Source organism: Netta rufina (genome assembly GCF_964035555.1).
Source record: "Netta rufina genome assembly, chromosome: 2".
Classification (NCBI taxonomy): Eukaryota; Metazoa; Chordata; class Aves; order Anseriformes; family Anatidae; genus Netta; species Netta rufina.
Window position 1 is genome coordinate 137006104 of NC_140124.1, and position 19237 is coordinate 137025340.

General features: G+C 38.9%; 1 protein-coding gene across 2 annotated transcripts in view; it reads left to right on the plus strand.

Moving 5' to 3' along the window:
* VPS13B (vacuolar protein sorting 13 homolog B) overlaps window positions 1-19237 on the plus strand; it is a 459183-nt gene that overhangs the window by 423894 nt on the left and 16052 nt on the right. The window contains exons 50-58 of one of the 2 annotated variants that reach the window (XM_084281966.1): window positions 348-536; window positions 960-1106; window positions 2208-2491; window positions 4901-5028; window positions 5615-5814; window positions 8394-8512; window positions 9712-10535; window positions 15087-15263; window positions 16176-16346. In XM_084281966.1, coding sequence (XP_084138092.1) covers window positions 348-536; window positions 960-1106; window positions 2208-2491; window positions 4901-5028; window positions 5615-5814; window positions 8394-8512; window positions 9712-10535; window positions 15087-15263; window positions 16176-16346 — 2239 coding nt within the window. Of the gene's footprint in view, window positions 1-347; window positions 537-959; window positions 1107-2207; window positions 2492-4900; window positions 5029-5614; window positions 5815-8393; window positions 8513-9711; window positions 10536-15086; window positions 15264-16175; window positions 16347-19237 lie in introns of those variants that run through there. The other variant, XM_084281967.1, reaches the window with a different exon arrangement.

A 19237-nucleotide genomic window follows, 5' to 3' on the forward strand; every position in this document is an offset into this window, starting at 1 on the left:
ATTTTTGAAGGGATTAAAATAATTTAACAGAACAATTTGTCAATTCCAAGTTGGACAATTTGATACTTCCTGTTTATTTTGCTGTCCTTCTTTTTCACCATGAATGTGTGTTAATAAACAAAAGGTCTGCCTATTAACACATCTCAGTGTAGCCTGAAGTCTTGATTCCACTGTCTGGATCAGTCCCTTATACACATTGTGGTTTCATCTTTCCTTGTACAGTGTAGAAAGAATCAGAGGGAGAAAGGCAGGAAATGAGACTGGCCACATACTGGAAACTATATTTAACTGTAGTAGAAATGTATTGAATTATCAACAAGTGATAACTGGTCATTTTTCACTTACAGGAAGCTTTTCAGCTTGGAATATACTGGGCAAATACTAATACTGTGCATAAATCAGTCGCAATCAAACTGGTCCATAATGTGACCTCCCCGAAATGGAAGGATGCTGAGAATGGGGAAGTGGTAACACTGGACGAAGAAGGTTTTGTTGAAGCTGAAATAAAACTTGGTGCTTTTCCAGGTCATCAAAAGGTTAGGAGAAAATCATATAACTTTAATAAAAAATCATACAGCAGATGAAAACAATCAAATGTATGTAGCATAAAAACTCTTCCCTAATTATGTTAATACATGTAAAACATAACAAGAATATAAACAGTGTATGAAGAATAATTTAAAGCATTCGATAGTCAGAAACATTCTGTCCAGCTCATCAAGATACAAGACTTCCTGGAAAAAGAATTAATGATTTCTCAATCTTGTTTGAAAAACATTGACAGATGCAATTTCAGAAATATGTGATATGGCTTCAGTTAAAACGTACATGAATGTAAAAAGGACTTCCAGAGTTATGTCTTAAATGAGTTTAGTCTTAAAGGGCAGTTCTGTCAGTGTATTTCAATATTTCATGCTTTTACGTGTGATCTGATCATCTTCATTATTTTTACCTTACAGTTGTGTCAGTTCTGCATTTCTTCTATGGTTCAACAAGGCATACAAATTCTACAGATAGAAGATAAGACAACAATAATCAATGATACATCATACCAAATCTATTATCGGCCACAGCTTTGTATTTCCAAACCATACTCAGGAGAAGAGGTAAAGTAAATACTGTTTTTGTTTGTCATGTGCTTTACAGGGGCATTTATATTTAACTGCATATATCAGAACTTGAACAGAAATCATTAGGCATAATAGTGCTAGCTTATGGTATATCGCTTCAGTTTAAAATACAGAATCCTAGGCAAATTCAAGTGCAGTAATTAACTGTGATCAAAATCTGTGCAAAGCAGGAGATTCTTGCACGTTGCAGAATTAGTTCTGCCTGTTCTCCATCTGTTCAAACACTAATGGCCATTTCTGTAAAATAGGCAGCATAATCCGTAGTAGCTGTTGAAATTGTTCTGAGAATTTTTACTGAGTTTGCGTGTAAAAGAGGTATATTGGCCTGGCAGGCTGAAAAGTTTTTGTTATCCTTTTGGGAAGATTCCAGTTATCTGAACAAAGCTGCAGAACTAGAGACGTGCCCAAAGTTTATGTATTTCAGTGAACTGCATCAAATCGTGAATATCAGTTTTCTAATAATCTCACAGTATATTTAAGAACTAGCTTACAGGAACCAAAATGTATGCATGGTCAATATATTTTAATCAACCATTTATATATATTTATTGAAGATTACATTTATTGTAAAATATGTGGAAAAAATTCTCAGAGTCAAACTTGCTAAAGGATTTGGCAGATATACATATTTTTAAAGTTCCCTATTTCTGTATTGTTTTACTTCTGCATTAGTTTTCTTTACATCAGCATCTAAATTTGTGCATTGTGCATTTTGTGGTAGTCTTATGGGGAATTTAAGGGGAATTGGAAGAATGCTGAGGCTAAAATCCATTACTAGTTTTATATCTATCAATGGATTTTCTTCTCACAGTTATTTTACAGTGATGTAACTGTTGCTTTTGGTAGAGTTATTTTGTGCAACTGAGAGTGGGCTGTAGATAACTGTGTTCAGTGAACTGCTTAAGTATAACTGGAGACAGATTTTGGCCAAATATCTTTTAATGCATTAGACTCAGTGCAACTTATAGTTAGTTGTGGCCAATTGGCTACCTACAACTGTTCTGTGCAATATCAGCGTGTATAAAAGTCCCGTTATGAGCCAGCATGTCCCCCTACTACCATCTCTTTTCTTTCCAGGAATTCCACTCACCAGACAGCACTGTGTTCAGCGTCAGTCCAGCTGGGGCACCACCCACTGAAACCCTGACTTCTGTGCCGTGCTGGGACCTGATGTCGGACGCCAGTCCATTAACTTCAGGGACGCCACCTACTCAAAAACGCATGCTGCTGAGTTTCAGTCCAGGTGGCTGTGCTGGCAGTTCTGAGTTCTGGAGCCTACCAGCTGTGATTAAACAGGAGTTTCCAAGACAGAGCGTGGCAGTGCCCATAGGGGTTCGTAGTGAAAGTGGATTTTGTACCAGGTACAGTTTGATGAACGTAGACACTGAACAGTCATGAATAGTGAACTTCCCTTGTTGTTATAAAGCCTCGGCTAATAACAAATCATAAGAGATTAACTCAAAAGTCAGATTAACACATGCCACCCATATGTAAAGGCAAGTCTTACTTTAATTTAAAAATTGTTATCTTTTGATGGTTTTGCTGTTTTTATTATAAATGGTTTAATGTTTTGGTCATGTACAAGTTGTATGATTTTTATGATGTATGGGCTGCTATTTATCTATGCATACAAAGTAAGAGAATGGAAAGTTTATGTTTGAGATTATGGTCTTTTCTATTTTTTTGTAACAATTTAAAACTTGAGGGACAATGTGTAGTAATACAATACAAAAAATGTAGTTTTTGATTATAGAAGGTAAAAATACATTTTAGTAAGCATAATAAGAGAAAAACAGGAAAAGTGATACAGGGGAGAAACTATTTTAAGAGTATAACAGGGAGAGATTTCCAAGTTTTAAAGCTTGAAATATTTAAATATGCATTCTGCTTCCAAACAAATGCATCCAGTTAGTTAAAAATAGAAGTCCTATTACATATCGGACCATAGAATCAGCATAGAATGGATTGGGTTGGAAGGGACCTTAAAGCCCATCTAACTCCTATCCGGCTGCCATGGGCAGGGATGTCACCCACTAGATCAGGTTGCCCAGGGCCCCCTTCAACTTGTCCTTGAACACTTCCAGGGATGGGGCATCCATCCCTGGTTGGATGGAACAGGTTGCTTCTATGGGCAACCTGTTCCAGTACCTCACTACCCTCTGAGTGAAGAATTTCCTCCTAACATCTCATCTAAATCTCCCCTCTTCTAGTTTAAACCATTCACCCTTGTCCTATCAGTATCTGGCCATGTAAAAAGTCACTCTGCATCTTTTTTATAAGCCCTCTTTAAGTACTGAAGGGCTGCAGTGAGATTTCCCCGGAGCCTTCTCTTCTCCAAGCTGACCATCCCGAGCTGTCTCAGCATGTGTTCACAGCATGGCATCAGGCCCCATAGACTTGTACTTGTTTAGTTTCATCAGGAGGTCTCAAACCTGGTCATTGCTTACAGTGGGAAGGACTGTGCTCCCTCAGTCCCTGCCTAGAGGTTCGGGGACTTGAGAGATGTAGGAAGCCTGATTGTCAATGAAGACCGAGGCAAAGAAGTTGTTGAGTACCTAAGCCTTCTCCATGTCTGTTGTTACCAGTTCACCCCCCTCATCAGAGTGGGTACACTCTCACTGATCTTTCTTTTCTGACCAGTGTGCCTATAGAATTCCTTCTTGTTATTCTTTGCAGCTCTTGCCAAGTTCAGTTCCATCAGTGCTTTGGCTTTCCTGATCCCATCCCTACGCATCTTTGCTCTTCCCAGGCCACATGGCTTTCACTGCCTGTGCATTTGCTTCTTCCATCTCAATGCCCAGTTTTAATTCTCAGATTTGATACATAAATCTATACATGCTTGTATTGGTATAAATAAGAAACAAGCTGCTCAAATTAGAGAAACTACATCAGTATAAATTATCATCCATCTAATCTTTCTCTTGCCTGAAGTATTTGATATCATTCAATCCCTCATATGGTTCCTCTGCAGAATCTAAGAGATATTGTGGATGCTAACGATTCCCACACAGACTTCAATTTAAAAAAAAAAAAATGTGAAGAACAAGGAAATAATTCCTGTAATTATGAGACCGCTATAGAGGATCTTAATAAAATTTTGAGAGTGTTTGGATTTCAAAATCACCAAGAAGTGAAGTTTTTTTAGAAATAGCCAATAAATTTGCACGTGCAAAAAAAAGAATTTGTGTTTATACTACTTTATATTCAAGTAGCTAATGAGTAGTATACAGTTAATTCATTTTCATTTTGAAAATTTATGTAGTGATGATCTATAACATCAATGTTTGAAAGGGCAATAGCATTGTGGATCATTCCAGGGGAGTAGTCAGTTACAGATTTATGTATTTGTTAAAAATATCTTTCATGAGTATCACAGAAGTATGCGTGCAAATTCTTCTGGAAAATTTTAAAGATTTATGTTAAAAATTTGGGCTTACAATCTGATGTTTTTAATTTAATATAAATCTGTGCTGGCGAGGGCTCTAATCTTGCAAACACACATGCTCCATTTAACTCGTGAGTAGTCTCTATGAAATGATTTTTTCTTTACTGTTACGTTTAATGGTATTTCTACATGGTCATTTAAATGTAGTGCTTAGTGAAGACAGGTACTTGCCTAAATGCATAAGTATTGCATTGGAACTCGATCAGAAAGAATCTTATAGATGGTAGTTCTGAATGTTTTTATTTGTCCAGAGTAATAACACTTGCAAAGTTCGTAACCAAAACAAAAAAAAATTACATATCCAAATAATCTTCTTCTGTTTTAGAGCTATAACGCTGACTTACCAAGAACATCTTGGTGTGACATACCTAACACTTACAGAAGATCCAAGTCCTCGTATAATTATCCACAACAGGTGCTCCATTTCATTGCTTGTACAGGAGAATTTCAAAGGTATGTAGTATGCAGTAATCAGAAACAATATGCTGTTGTAGTATGAATAATTTTACTGTATTTCCAGTACAAAGATGAATTTAGTATGTGTTCTCATTAAAAAAAGAAGTTGATGCTTACATGAAGGTCTATCTCAAAGAGAGAAACTCTGGAACATACTGAAGCCTGAAAGCTATTGAAACTAACCATGAGGTCAGGTTTTTGGGTCTCCATGGTTCCATCTGCCAAGGTGACTTGGTAGTAGGAAACTAGTAGATGGTGAAATTCTGTTGACATCAGTTCAATCCCATGGAACAAGTAAATCTACTCAGGTTGGCAAATGTAACTAAAACAAAACATATTTTCAAAATTCCAGCTATAGTATGTTAATATAAAGATCAGTGGAAAGAAATTTATGTAAATCTTAATAATATAAAGAGAAGAAGAAAAAAAACACATACAAGTCAAACCAATAGAAAGGTAATATCTTTGTTAGTAATTTTTCAGGCAGTGTATTTTAGAAACTTAGTTTTTGTAAGCATAGGTGGGTTTTCATTTAATACAGGTTTTAGAGAGACCTAATCTTATGTATTTTATAAAATTGCAGATACACCAAAATTTGAAGTTTACTGTAGAAAGATTCCAGCTGAATGTTCAGTTCATCATGAACTTTACCATCAAGTCTCCAGCTATCCAGATTGCAAAACAAGAGATTTGTTACCCAGCATTCTTCTGAAAGTGATGTCTTCTGACAAATTAGTAAATGAATGGAGTGATGTTGTGGACATCAACAATCAAGGAACTCAAGTAAATCTATAAACCATTTCTTAGTTCACAGCATAAATCTCTGTCTTTTTGACCTGCATAGCATATTGTTCTTCTGCAAAGTGCATATTCTTTCTGTTGGCCTTGTTTGTTTTTTCTTATTTAAGCCTTGGGAACTCTCCTTCCAAAGGCCCTTCCTGTGGGATTTGTAGAATATGGCTTACCCCTATCAGTGGCTGATTTTAAACATAGATTGAAAATACACACTTTCTAGAGCTGAAGTTTTTCACTTAATTTTGGTCAATGTGGCAAGGTCAAGGCATTCCCTGGAAAAATCAGTCCTGAAAATTTCTGGTCCCTGGAAGCAAAGAATCACACAAGATCCAGGAAACTCCTTCCATTTGGTAACTTCATTATCCCAGGTTTTTTTTATCTTTACATCTTGTAGGAATCATCACTGTCATTCTCCGTGTCCTCACAGAAGCTAAGCATGTCTTTATAAAAAAAAAAAAAAAAAAAAAGCTTTTCCTTCTGTTATTTTTCTCCTGTTTTGAGGTAAATGAAAACTTCCTTGACTGGAGTAATTCTTTTTGATGGGAATTTTTTCCATCTTTGAAGTCATTAGTTTACATGGAATCAACATAAACTGCTTGGCTCTTTGAAAGAAATACTAGTTTCAGATGTTTTCCCTGGGGACCAATCACAAAATGCTCTTGATTATTGAGTGTTATGTTATATAGCAAGTAGTTCGGTTTCATTCAGCAAGCCAGTCAAGCAATGCGAGGTTTCAAATTTCAGTCATTAATGTTATGCCAGACCAGGGTTCTTTATAAGTATCTGGCTCCTAGAAGGAATTAGATGCTAAGACAACATTTGGGGATCATTGTCTACTTGAAGAACTCTCCAAATAAAAATTGTAGCCTTCTGTTACTGAAGTTTTAGGGTTTACATGTAGAGTTTCCCCAGGATTTCTCAGTCAGTCTTTCTCTTAGAAAACTATAAATACAAATAAATAATGAATATGCTAATAGCTTTAGATTTGACTTCACATACAACTTGGTTGAGATTGTGAAATAACTGGAACTTTAGATGATCCTACGTCATTTGTGCTCTTTCTGTCTAGTCTCAGATACTTCTTATTCACTCTTCTCTTAGAATATGTTACTAATATGTAGAAGAAAATGTTACCAATTTACTAAAACTTAACGTATTTATCTCTGCTCACCAGAATTATCTGAGATTAGAATTAAAATGACCAATCTTTAAGATCCATGACAGTTAGCAAAATAATGAGATTGCACTGAAAAGTCAGTAAATGTCCTTTTTTCACCAATTCCATAATGCAGGATTGAAAATAACTTTCAGATATGCAAAGGATTAAAGTTGACAGTTAATTAAATTATTTTACATGTGATTCTCAGACGAATTCTCAAAATTCTCAGAAGATGTAATTTGGTGAATGAAACAATTATCTATACAATGTTATTATGTACAGGTAACAGTTTAAGTTAGAAACAATTTAAGTGCTGATCCTACTGAATTTCCAACTGCTTTTCCTTCTGGTGACTTGTTAACAGCAATAAATACTGCTCAGGACAAACTCTGTTTATTTCACCTGTGCTAGCCCTTTATCTTTGTGATATTCCCTGAGTTTATGTTCCTATCAAATAATAGTTTCTTTCATTAGTAAATCATTTTGTTGATAGTAGGGACTACAAGAGAATCTAGCTGGTACTAACAAGGACTGCTGTGAGTCTTCTAAACCTAAAAAGACCTTAAATTTTTATATTCGGGGAAACACAAAACTTACATGGTGATACCACACAATTAAGCTCCAAAAACAATGTCATGTTTTAAATGAGACTGTTTAATCCTAAAGGCAACTTGTTCAGAATGAACATTTGCACATTGTACAAGCAAGACACAAGCCTGTTGTCAAGTTCCCATTTTCCTGACTTTTTAGACGTTTTAAACTTTCCAGTGGACTCCTGGAATTTCCTTGTGACAGCATCTTGCATGTGAAAGTGTTCACACAAAACCGGTGTAGATGGCTTAAAAATTTGCTCAGTGTTGAGTTGCTAAGCAAGTTGTCATGAATCCACGACATTACTTATATTTTAGCCTTAGTTTTTATAATTTTGCTGTCATGTGTTTTGCATCGTGCTATCAGCCACTCATCTAACCAGCTCTGAGCTACAGCATAGCAGCATAATGTTAACTTAGGGTTTATTTTCTAGAGAAGTAGGTGGGATTTTGCAGAGCTCCAGGAGTATGCCTTTCTCTTTAGTCCAAAATCACAAATTAAAATTTTCACTTTACTCTTTACTCCCCCCCGCAGCATATCTTGCTTATTCCTGGAAGAGTAGTTTCTCATTAAAATGTATTCAGTTAAAGGATGAGATGCAAATTTCATCTAGCTCTAGGGCTGAAATATTTTAAATATCAGAACTATTATTTTCTGAACTACTGAAATCTGTTTCTTTTCTTTTTTTTCCTGAGCAGTATTGTGATTTGAGTAGAAGATCTCAACCAGAAGGCATTAATAGTATTAATTCAAATTTCGACAGATTAAAAATAAGAGTTTCAGTAGCATTCTGTATGTGTTTACCTCTTTCCACTAGATTGTGTTCTTAACTGGCTTTGGCTGTGTTTATGTGGACATTGCCCATCAGTGTGGAACAATAATTATAACCTTGGCCCCAGAGGGAAGAGCGGAACCCATCGAGATCAACCTCAACAGGTACATAAAGAACAAAAAATATGGTAAAAGCATATCTGACTAGTCCCAAGAAGTCGGGCTGCTTACCAAGTGTTACCTGACTTATGGACTTTGTCTTAACTGTTTGTTTTGTTTAATACTGCTGCATGTTCCATGGCATATATTTAGACCACATGTTGTGTTTTGTATATCACAGCTTAAAAAAAAAGACAATCTAACATCAAAAGTCTTGTTGCTTTAGGGTAAACTTTATATGTCTGATACAAAAAGAAGTCCTGAGTTGTTCGTTAAAAAAATTGTTTTCAATCATAATTAATTTTGAGTGTGTTCATAAGTTTAAAATATATTTAGCCAGATCCTGCCATCTTTCATCATACGAGCTCCCACTAAAATTGATGGGAAGCTTGATGTGTAAGGACTGCAGAAAAAGTCTTACATCCAGTAATTAACTGGACCTGATTATAATGTTCTTCCTTAGAAGACTTCCCCTGCTTCCACCACGCACCACACACAGCCTGGAGCTCAACTCCATTCAGTTGTGATTATTGCACTACCTATTTCTAGCATGCAGAACGCCTGGCCTCCAGCAATGGTGTTACAATTAGAGTGGAATGTCTTGTACTGTTTTTATTTGAGCTATAATTAAGTATTAATCCCTCAGAAATTGGTCATCAGCAGTACTTAATAGCCCACTTGCTAGTTAAACTTGGCAAAGAGCAGTTAACACTGGAGGGGGGGAAGCCCTCAATGCCATCGCTATAAAAATGCTGTGGTGGTTTAGTTGGAGCGCACTTTGCCTCGATAAAGTGAAATGGATTATCCATAATAGTAGCCTTCAGTAGTGGCTCCAAGAAAATGCTGTACAGCTGAGGCTGTAGTTGAATTATTAGAAAATGTTATTTGTTGTCCACTTTAATATTTGGCTATGCTGCAAATCTGATAGGGGATTACTGTGTATATAGGGAATTCCTGTCAAAACTATCCTGTTGATAAGAAAGAAAGAGAAACCTGGCATAGATCTGTAATATTCCACTTCTTAGAAAATCTCCGGGGTGGTACCACTGTGGTGATCAAGGCTGCCAGATCCCATTAATAGAACTTGCACAATGAGTTCCCCATGTATTAAAGAGAACATCTCTCCTGTTAGCTTTTTGAGAAAGCAAGATGCTAGCTGAACTCAAAGGATGTAAAGTAACAAACTTTTTTTCCCTCCTGTCTAGAAGTCAAGAGCAGAGCCTGTCCTTGAAAATGTTTATCAGTCAGTTAAGTCTTGCTGTGTTTGATGATATTACAAATCACAAGGTGTCGTCTGAACTTCTGCGTCTCACAGCAGACAACGTTTTCCTCCACATGGCCCCAGCAACCAGCTACCTGACACCCCTGTCGCAGGAGTTCCAGCGAGACACTGGGGAAGGCCTCCCACCGTTTTATAGTCTCCAAGTGTATTGTGAAGACTTGCAACTGGACAATCAGCTGTACAGCAAATCCAATTTCCATTTTGCAGTCCTGCTGTGCCAAGGAGAGAAAAACGAGACCATGCAGTGGTCCAGAGTGAACAACCTCATTGTTTCTAACAAAGATTTGGAAAACTATAAGGAAAACTGCTTTATAAAACTTTGCATTGCTTTTTCTGAGGAAGAGAATTTCATGTTTCATGTGAATGACCTCAGCTTTGAGCTCAAACCAGCTAGGCTTTATGTGGAAGACACCTTTGTTTACTACATTAAGACTTTATTTGATACATACCTTCCAGAAAGCAAAGCTGTTTGGCAGTCCGTTAATATTTCAGATACTACCCAGATACTGCCTGAACAAGTGAGAGAGCATGCAAGAGCTTTAGTCAAGCCAGTGAAGTTAAGAAAATTAACAATACAACCTGTTAATCTGCTCGTCAGTATTCACGCTTCGTTAAAACTGTATATAGCCTCAGATCACACTCCGCTCTCCTTCTCTGTGTTTGAGCGAGGACCCATCTTCACCACTGCCAGGCAGCTCGTCCATGCCTTGGCCATGCATTATGCTGCTGGAGCACTTTTCAGAGCAGGTCAGTACTTTTTCTTAACCTGTAATATTTTTATTAGGTACCAGCATTCTGTAATTGTTTCTCAGGCTGAGTAATTTAGATGTTAGCCATACAATTATTGTTTTCCTCAGACACTGTTTAATAATGATACAATATTTTGAGACATGTTTCAGGTCCTGCCATACGACAGAAGGGAAATAAAATGGCCGAGCAGACACCAGTGAAGATTTGTAAAGCTGTGCTAAACATTAGCCAGCCGCCTGAAGGCTTTACTAAACCCTGAACACAGCATAAAAATGTATTCTAGCTGGCTTAGGTTTTGTCATTTTATATTATAGTGCTAGACTGAATCAACCCACATTCCTCACATAAACTCCCCAAAACTACATTTAATCAAATTATTCAGCATGTTGCTCTGCATTCAGAAGTAAATTATAGCCCTGAATGTTGTTTTGTTGTTAAAACTCCTTTTGGCTGCAGTTTATGATTAGGAATCTGTCTTTCTTCATAGAGCCTTCATGCTAAACTGGCACACAGATGTTTGCTGTCCTTTGATCCAAGAACTATGAAGTTTGCTGTTACTAACTTTTTCCCAGATAGAATCAATAGTGAGCTATTAGTCTGTAGGTTTAGCAGGTACATTCTGTTTCCTGTAAATGTTAATTTATAAGTATAAATTCATAAATAATGAGATTGTTTAGTGTGCAAATTATCTTAGCATACAACATAATTTTACCTGAAAAAGGAGGAAGACCCTCCACAATTGCACACAAGTAACATACTCCGTACTGAAACGTAGGCTTTATTTTCCTGCATATTGATTTTCTGAAAACCTGATTCATCCATTTGTGCTGCAAGCATAGCTGTGACCAGTTTTCTGTGCATGATTGCCCAAATTGTACAGATGCATTTCAGGTATTTATAAATAGAAATAGTGAGTTCCTGATCTGGTATTTCACTGTGCATGTATCTGACTTGCATAGCTGATTATGGCAACTGTGTGTACAGTTGGGCACCATAACGTTGCACATGGTTTCATTATTTTCATATGTAGTTGCTTGCAAAATTTGCAGGTTTTGCTTTTTGCTACTCGTTTGGATTTATTTTACAGTCAAATCCCATAGTACAAAAGGGGAGATCTGTTTTCTTGTTAATTAAGAGTGAAACTGTGGCCAGTTGTGGTCCCCAGTGTGAATTTGCCTCCCCACAACTGTATGGGAGTGGTGCTACAAGTGGTGATAGACTGCAGCAGGAAATTGGGGTTATATTGGCTTTTCATCTGCAACATCCCAGGTGAAGCACATATGCTAGTTACAGATTCCTGAGCCTGATATTGGTCTTTCCTCCTGTGCTACTCTTGCAGAGTGCAGCAGTGCACAGTCCAGCCCTTACTTTGGGCTCATAACATAGCTGAAAGCAAGCAAATTTAAATAGTAAGAAATAGGTTTGTTTCAGTGGAACTTCTCTTCAGAAAGGCACATAACCTTATATTTCGTTATTAATTATATCACTCTCAGAACATTCAAAAATAACGTGTATTTTTGAAAGGGGTTACCATTATTAAAATGGTGAATTTTGTATGTAAGTGATTGCCTGGGCAGACAAAGCAACTGCTTTATTTCAAAGAGTTTGTGACACTTGTCAAAAGTCTGATTGTTTCAACAAAGTTAAAAAGGAGGAAAAATTCGTGTAGAAAGCTTTATATGCTTTGCAAGCCCTGAATCCTTTCCTCACTGTCAGGTGAGTTACAGTTCTTGGACTGGACTCTCGTGGAAGAGGGGTCTCTCTGCTACATTTAAACCATGTTAGTCTTCTCCAAGATGAGGGGGCGTTTGACCCCATTCTCCTCACCTCTGCCCCATGTGTAAATCATTGTAGCATCTGCACACGGTATTCCCATACAGCTGTGCCTTGCTCCCTGTGGGATACACTCCTGTTTTACCCCTAGCTGCGTGCAAGACCATTGCCACCCTGTGGAGGGCACAGGATTTGCCCCAAAACCTCCTCACGGGGTTGTATGAGGCTGCCTGCCCCATGTGCTGCAGAGGAGCAGTCAGACTCCGTGTCTGGTAAGCAATGAATGAGGCTGGAGAGCTCTTCTCAAATATGCTGATTAGCATTGCTTGTCTCGAATTAGCAAAATTTGCAATGGAAATCTCCCATCCTTTTCTAATTACGTTAGCTTCTATTTAAAAGTTAGCAAAAAATCTATTTTAAAATATTATTAGTGTCATCCAGACCTGGCCCTATAGTTGTCTACAAAGGAAATGCAGTGACTTTTTGCTAATATAGTCGTAATTATTTCATATTAGTGGATATAATTACAAAGCATACTTTGGGATATGGCAGTCTAATGTGGTACTGTATTTTTGCGAAGTAGCAGAGAGCTTGTGAATTGAAGGATTGTTCCTGATGTCTCCTTTTTCTATTCCAGCTTAGTCCCATACCTTCCTCGGGTCTGCTTGTCCATGTTGGCAGCAGGAAGCCATAAGTTTTGCTCTCAGTGTTGGCCAAGGAGGGTCACCCTCCCCGCATCCTTGCTGTGCACAGCTTCCAGAGCTTCCCTGGACCCATCCCCAGGATACCAGGCAGCCCCAACTCCTGGTTTTATTCTGGTTTTCTTGCCTGAAAGCACTGGCTGGCCAAGCAGGCGTGTGGAGCTGGAGCCTCTCATGTCCGGGCCTGGCGGTGCCTGCTCAAGGTGTTGTAGGGCAGCGGGGCATTGCCCAGCTGTGTCCCACAGCCCGGGGCCGTCACCTCACACCATCCCGTCACCACTTCTGTTGAGGGGATCAGTTATCAGGCACCACCATCCGGCCTGCCTCAGCCGGAGGGACAGCAAGGTGACAGTGACACCTCAGGGAACGAAGCAACTGCTTCAGGCATGCCGAGGAGATGTAAAAATAACATAAAATGTGGCCGTTTGTAAGGGATTATTGCAATATTATCGATCAGAAAAAAAAAAAGCAGAAAGAGCATCTTTTCCATCTGCGCATGGCTCCCCACCCCTCCAGCTTTTCATCACTTCACACAGTGGCAAGTATAATTTGTTACAAATATGACACTGAGGGAGTAGCAGGCCCAGCCTGGAGCGCTGGCTTCCTCTGGGTCCCCAGCAGGAGCGGGCTGCCAGTGGGACACTCCTCTCCCGGGCCGCCACGGCGGGCCTGAAGCGCTCGTGGCCGCTCTGCTCGTCGAGCTGCCAGTAGTGCTTGTTTGTTTTTTTTGTTTTCCTCCTCCATCCCACCCTCTCCCTTATGTCCAGTGCGATTCCCTCTTTTCATACGGCATGTACCGGAGCTCTCAACCTGCCAGGGCTGAAATGTGGGACAGATTCAACAAGAATAATAGATTTTCCGGGAGCTTAGAATGATAGTATGAGATTAATTCATTTCATATGAGTAACATTTTCTCTTCTGTTCAGTTTCATGATTCAGCCTTCCACAGGAGTGACTGGGAGGGGTTACTAGAAAACAAGAACAGCATCTGGATAGCAGGAGTTTGCGGTGACGAGATGGGAATGAGGAGGGCAACACAGATCAAGGGCCCTCGGCGGGAGAGCAGGAGGCAAATCAGTCCATCTTTCAGTCTTCGGTCCCTGTCGTGCCTTGTGGAGATCTGACAGTTATAGCTGAAATTCACGATACCAAGGCTCAAAGACCAGGCAGTTCCCGTTTAATGTTTATTGCCATTTCTGAATCACTCTCTCTGGACCTCCGAAAAGAAAAAAAAAAGTCATGCAGCACTATTTCCCTAATAAATCTGCTGCCAACCACCCTGAGAAAGACAAGACCTGCAAACAGCTTTCCAGCAAGGCTCGCAGAAATTGCTGTGCGCTTGGCCATCCTGCAAGCTGCTGGCAACCCTGCATTTATATAGGAAACTAGATCCGCAGATACCTCTCATGGGATATGCATAGGGAATACTCCCCTATGAGTAACCTAATCAGCATGTAGATGTCATTGGTGTTTACACAACTGTACTGAGAAAAAGACATTTGTCTGGCTTTCACTACACTCTGAAAGAAAATGATCAGCTTAGAAGGGTTGGGGTGGATTTAAAATAACTTCTTAAGCACTTGTCAAAAATCTGCATCCCCTTTCCTAACACTCCATCAAGCAATTGACCTCCACACTCCTGTAAAGCAGTACATTGTATCAGTATAAACTTGCTGTCACAATTCTATCACATAAGGATGTGAAATCACAACGTTGCCTTATAGCATATAAAACTGACCGAGCGATCTGAACTTTCAGTACTGTTCCTCCGTAGCTGTGAGAATCCCGCATCCACCTCCCTAACACACTTTTAGCAGAAATACGGGAAGCTCCTGGAAGGAAGTCATTCTAAAGCTATTTGTGAGTTTGCCAAAAGGATTTCTTTGATTTACGAAGTATGAAAGATTGCCATTTCTGAATTCATAGTGGATGAGTTATTTCCCGTGTTTTGCTCAAAGGAAGTTCATAATGCGATGAATTCTAGTGTGAAAAAGAGAATTAAGGAATAACCTTTTCACAACTGCTGCTTCTGCAGTTTTTGCAGCCGTAACATTTGTCTCATTTCTCCATACAGGCTGGGTTGTTGGATCCTTGGAAATCCTCGGAAGCCCAGCTAGCCTGGTGAGAAGCATAGGAAACGGCATAGCTGATTTCTTTAGGCTCCCCTATGAAGGGCTGACCAGAGGCCCAGGAGCATTTGTCAGTGGAGTTTCCAGAGGAACAACATCATTTGTAAAACACATTTCCAAAGGTAGATCTTTCACTTTGTCGCTCCTACTGCTGCTTTGTTGTCGTGCATTGTTAAAGGATGTGTTAAAAGTTTTAAGCAATATTGCTTGCAGCTTTGTTTGGCTTGCTAGGCTGCAGCGAAATGCTGGGAGGGTAACAAAGCTCATATATAACATCTTATGTATTAAACAGATCACTGCTTAACTACAGTGTGTAAGAATGTTTCAGAAACTTCAGAATTTTAAACCTCCCACTGGGAAATCCAGCTTGGCTCAGCCAGTATTTCATGTGATAACTTCAGAAATATTAAAGGTGTTCTGTACTTCTGCTAACCATCAGAAATCCTACACTGTGTTGCCTCATCATACTTATTATTTCTTTTGAAAAAAAAAAAAAGTAGATACAGTTGTCATAACTGTGTAAGTATGCGGATAGGTTTTGACAGAAGGGCAGATCTGGATTTAAAACACAAGCAGCTTTTGTTTTGCGAAGTCTGTATAAACAGTGCCATCGCGTGGCTTCAGCCGGCCGGCAGAGGCGGCAGCTCGGCAGCTGCAGCTGCTTGCTGGTGATTCAGACTCAGGAGACATCCTTGCAGGCTCATTCTGTAAATATTTGTTTACCTTTCCATCGCCCGCTCTCCATTTAGGTTAGATTTACAGAAGTTTGGGACCTCGGGAAGGATGTTCGGATGAGTTGCTTTTCCCACTGGCTGGGCAAACCTGGTGAAGGCTAATGTAAAAGGCATGATGTGGACCGTAGAAGCAGTGTGGTGATGCTTAACAAATAGTAAAGAATGTTACACATGGGCAACTTTTCAATTGACTTGCTGTTCTGCTCGTAAGCACAGTATTTCAGTGAGGCATAGAACAACTCCATGTTTTAAATTAAAGCATTTTGATCCGGACCCAAATGTATATCTCCATGTATTTAGGTACACTGACGTCAATTACCAATCTGGCAACAAGTCTTGCTCGGAATATGGATAGGCTGTCGCTGGATGAGGAACATTACAACAGACAGGAAGAATGGAGAAGGCAGCTTCCAGAGAGTCTGGGAGAAGGACTGAGACAAGGGCTCTCTCGTTTAGGCATTAGCCTTCTAGGTAATGTACTATTAAATATCAACTCGAGTGATAATTCTGTTTTATAATCTGCTCATCAGCCTTTTCTACATGTGAGTTGTAATTGCAAAATCTGTTCTTTTTTGTTTTGTTTTGTGAAATAGTCGCACAGTATGTATATGAAATACCATTTGCTTTTAGCAAAGTTTAGTGACTTCTGTGTGTGCTTTTTGCTGATAAAATAATTGCAGATATGGAACAAGTTTGCACTCTCTTTCTTTGTGAAATATTTTCATTGGTACATGGTGTAAATCTCAGAAGAAAAGAATATTCTGCATTGGACAGGGTGACTTGTAACTAAGTCAGCACAAAGACGTCATCACACTGGTGTTTACTTCCAACGAGTTATAGGAATGCCTTCTGAAACTGATTGTTTTTGATGCACTGTAGATATCGGGGATTCTTGCTTTTGTTTGAAAACCAGCTGAACTTAGTGCAGATGTTAAGTAATCTTTGATGAGGAATTCTGCTTTTACAAAGAGACCCAGATCATCCTGATTCGGTGTAATTATATTCATCAAGCGTCCAAGTGGTTTTGTTAGAAGTGAAGATTACCCTCACCATTTCAAAATAGTACCTAAAAACTGGAAAACTGGAAAACTAACCCATACTGGAAAAATCTCTGAAAGAAGTTTTGCCGTAAGGGGGTGGATTTTCAAGGTTACTTGTATTTGTCACACAGCAAAAGAATGCAGAATTGTATTGTTTGGCACAGTTCCTTAGTGCATATTAAAGAGTATGAATCCCTTAGAGATCAAAGTGACCAAATGCAGTCCAGTGCAAAAGGTTAGAAGAGCTGAAGCTTGAAAGGATTCGTCCTCTTTCCTAATCTTCAGTAGTGTACACAACTCCTAAATTTGCAACCGCAGCCCTGAAAGCCCCAAAGAGGAAGTGGTAAAAATGTTACAAGTTTGGGTTAAGTTACTGGAAATTATTTTAAGCAATAACATTAGATGATGTGAAGTACTGTCATTTGATAATGCCTGTAAACTGGAAAGCGAGTGTCCTGGGAGAAATGTGCATAAAGGAGAAATTTCATATATTAGTAGCTACTACCCCAATAGTAAGCTGTTACTGGTGTTACAAATCAAAGGCAGCTCAGAGAAGGTTTTATTTTTCCTTCTTGTTTTATTGGGCTAAGGGCAGTCAGGTTGAGTAACTGGATGAAAGATTATACTTTTAGAAGCACTGTGTCAGCCTGGTGTATGTGAGCTGGTGAAATGGTTTGGTGATCTTGGCTCAGTTATTAATAAAGAAGATAGCGTCGTTGCCGTCCCCTTCACCGACGCTGGAGCCCTTCAGAGCTAAAAGCATCAGCCAGAACTACAGAGCAAAACGTTGTGGCTTTGGCTGTTGCAATGTAAAGTTTCTGCTGTTCAGGGAAGCCAGGAACTTGTAAGATGCATTCACAAATATGCTGTGCTAGTATAATACGTCCCAGTACACAATGCTTTGGTTGTCTGCAGGAGGACGCCCGAGTTTAGAAAAACAAGATTTAGAATTTCAGTATCGCTGATTTTCCTAAGAAATTAAACATCACATTAGAAATGTTGAATTTCACATTAGCATTTAAAGAGAGCTCCTTTGCAAGTTGTAATCCTCTCCTTACTCCTGCTGTTATTCTATAGAGAGTTCTCACTTCTAAATACCTCTATTCTCAGCATGGCAGACAGCTAAGCATTCAGATAAATAACCAACGTTATGGGTAACTGGAACTGGCAATTATGGTACCTGTCACTAAGGGAAGAATCAGAAATATTTCAATGAATTTGTAGTAGGCATAATTTCTAATTTAAACTTGATTTAAAAAATAATATTTTCTATGTGTACACAGCAGCACCCACGTAAATTGCATCGATACCTAAATTATGAACAGACCTACATTTCAATTTTTACAAATGCATTACAAAGCTGTTTCTATCTGGACCATTTAGTCTAATGAATACTGTGCCTTTCCCAAAAAAACAGTCACTGAAGGGAGCTACTGCCGTGCTGCTCTTTTTCACCAGCGTGTTCAGAGTAAACATGAAAATGCTTACTGAAAAAATACCTCCAGGTTCTTCCTACATAACGAAACAAAATGGAGCTGCTGGGTTATTTTCCTTCGCAAGCATGAAGAGTTCAGATGAGTACAGGAATGCAGAGAGCAAGACCCTTTGAAGCCATAATTTCTATGACATTGTAATTGTAAAATTGAGAAGTGTAAGAAAGATTTATAGGATAGTCAGAGCACTGTCGTGTTTGTAAAAAGCCATCTGACTCGTGCAAGCAGCTTAAAGAATTCCAAATGCAGATTTCATGCCTAGGCACAGGCATGTAAGAGTACTCAGTTCACCGATACATTGTGGTATCTACGTAGAAAGAAGAGCTGCCTTTCTGATTTTTCTGAAAATCTGGCTCACGGTGACCCCAATTCAGGAAAGCTCTTAAGCATGCGCTTAAGAGCTTTGCTGAATCAGGGCCAAAATTATGTACTCTTGTCTCCTCCTCAGTGCAAGTTGTTCCCCATGGTACATTCTTAAGTGCTTTGTCCTGTCTCGTTTTAAATGACTCAAGCACTGTCAGGGTGTTGTTTGATTTGATTGTTATCTTTGGCAGGCTATCTTCTCCTTTTCTAGTTTGGGGGAGACTCCTGGGTCATTTTAGTCACATTTGTACGTGAAAAAGCAAAAGCTTGTGATAGTTATTTTTGTTTTGTTTTGTTTTTATAATATGATCGGACAAAAATGCAGTGAAATTGTACTTAAAATGTTTAGATGACAGGCACTCCCCACCGAGGGACTATCTTCTGTATTTTGCTTGACAGGGTCAAGCGTAAAATAGTAGGTGTAAAAGAGTATTGAAACTATAGGCTTCGTTTTCAGCTGCTGAGC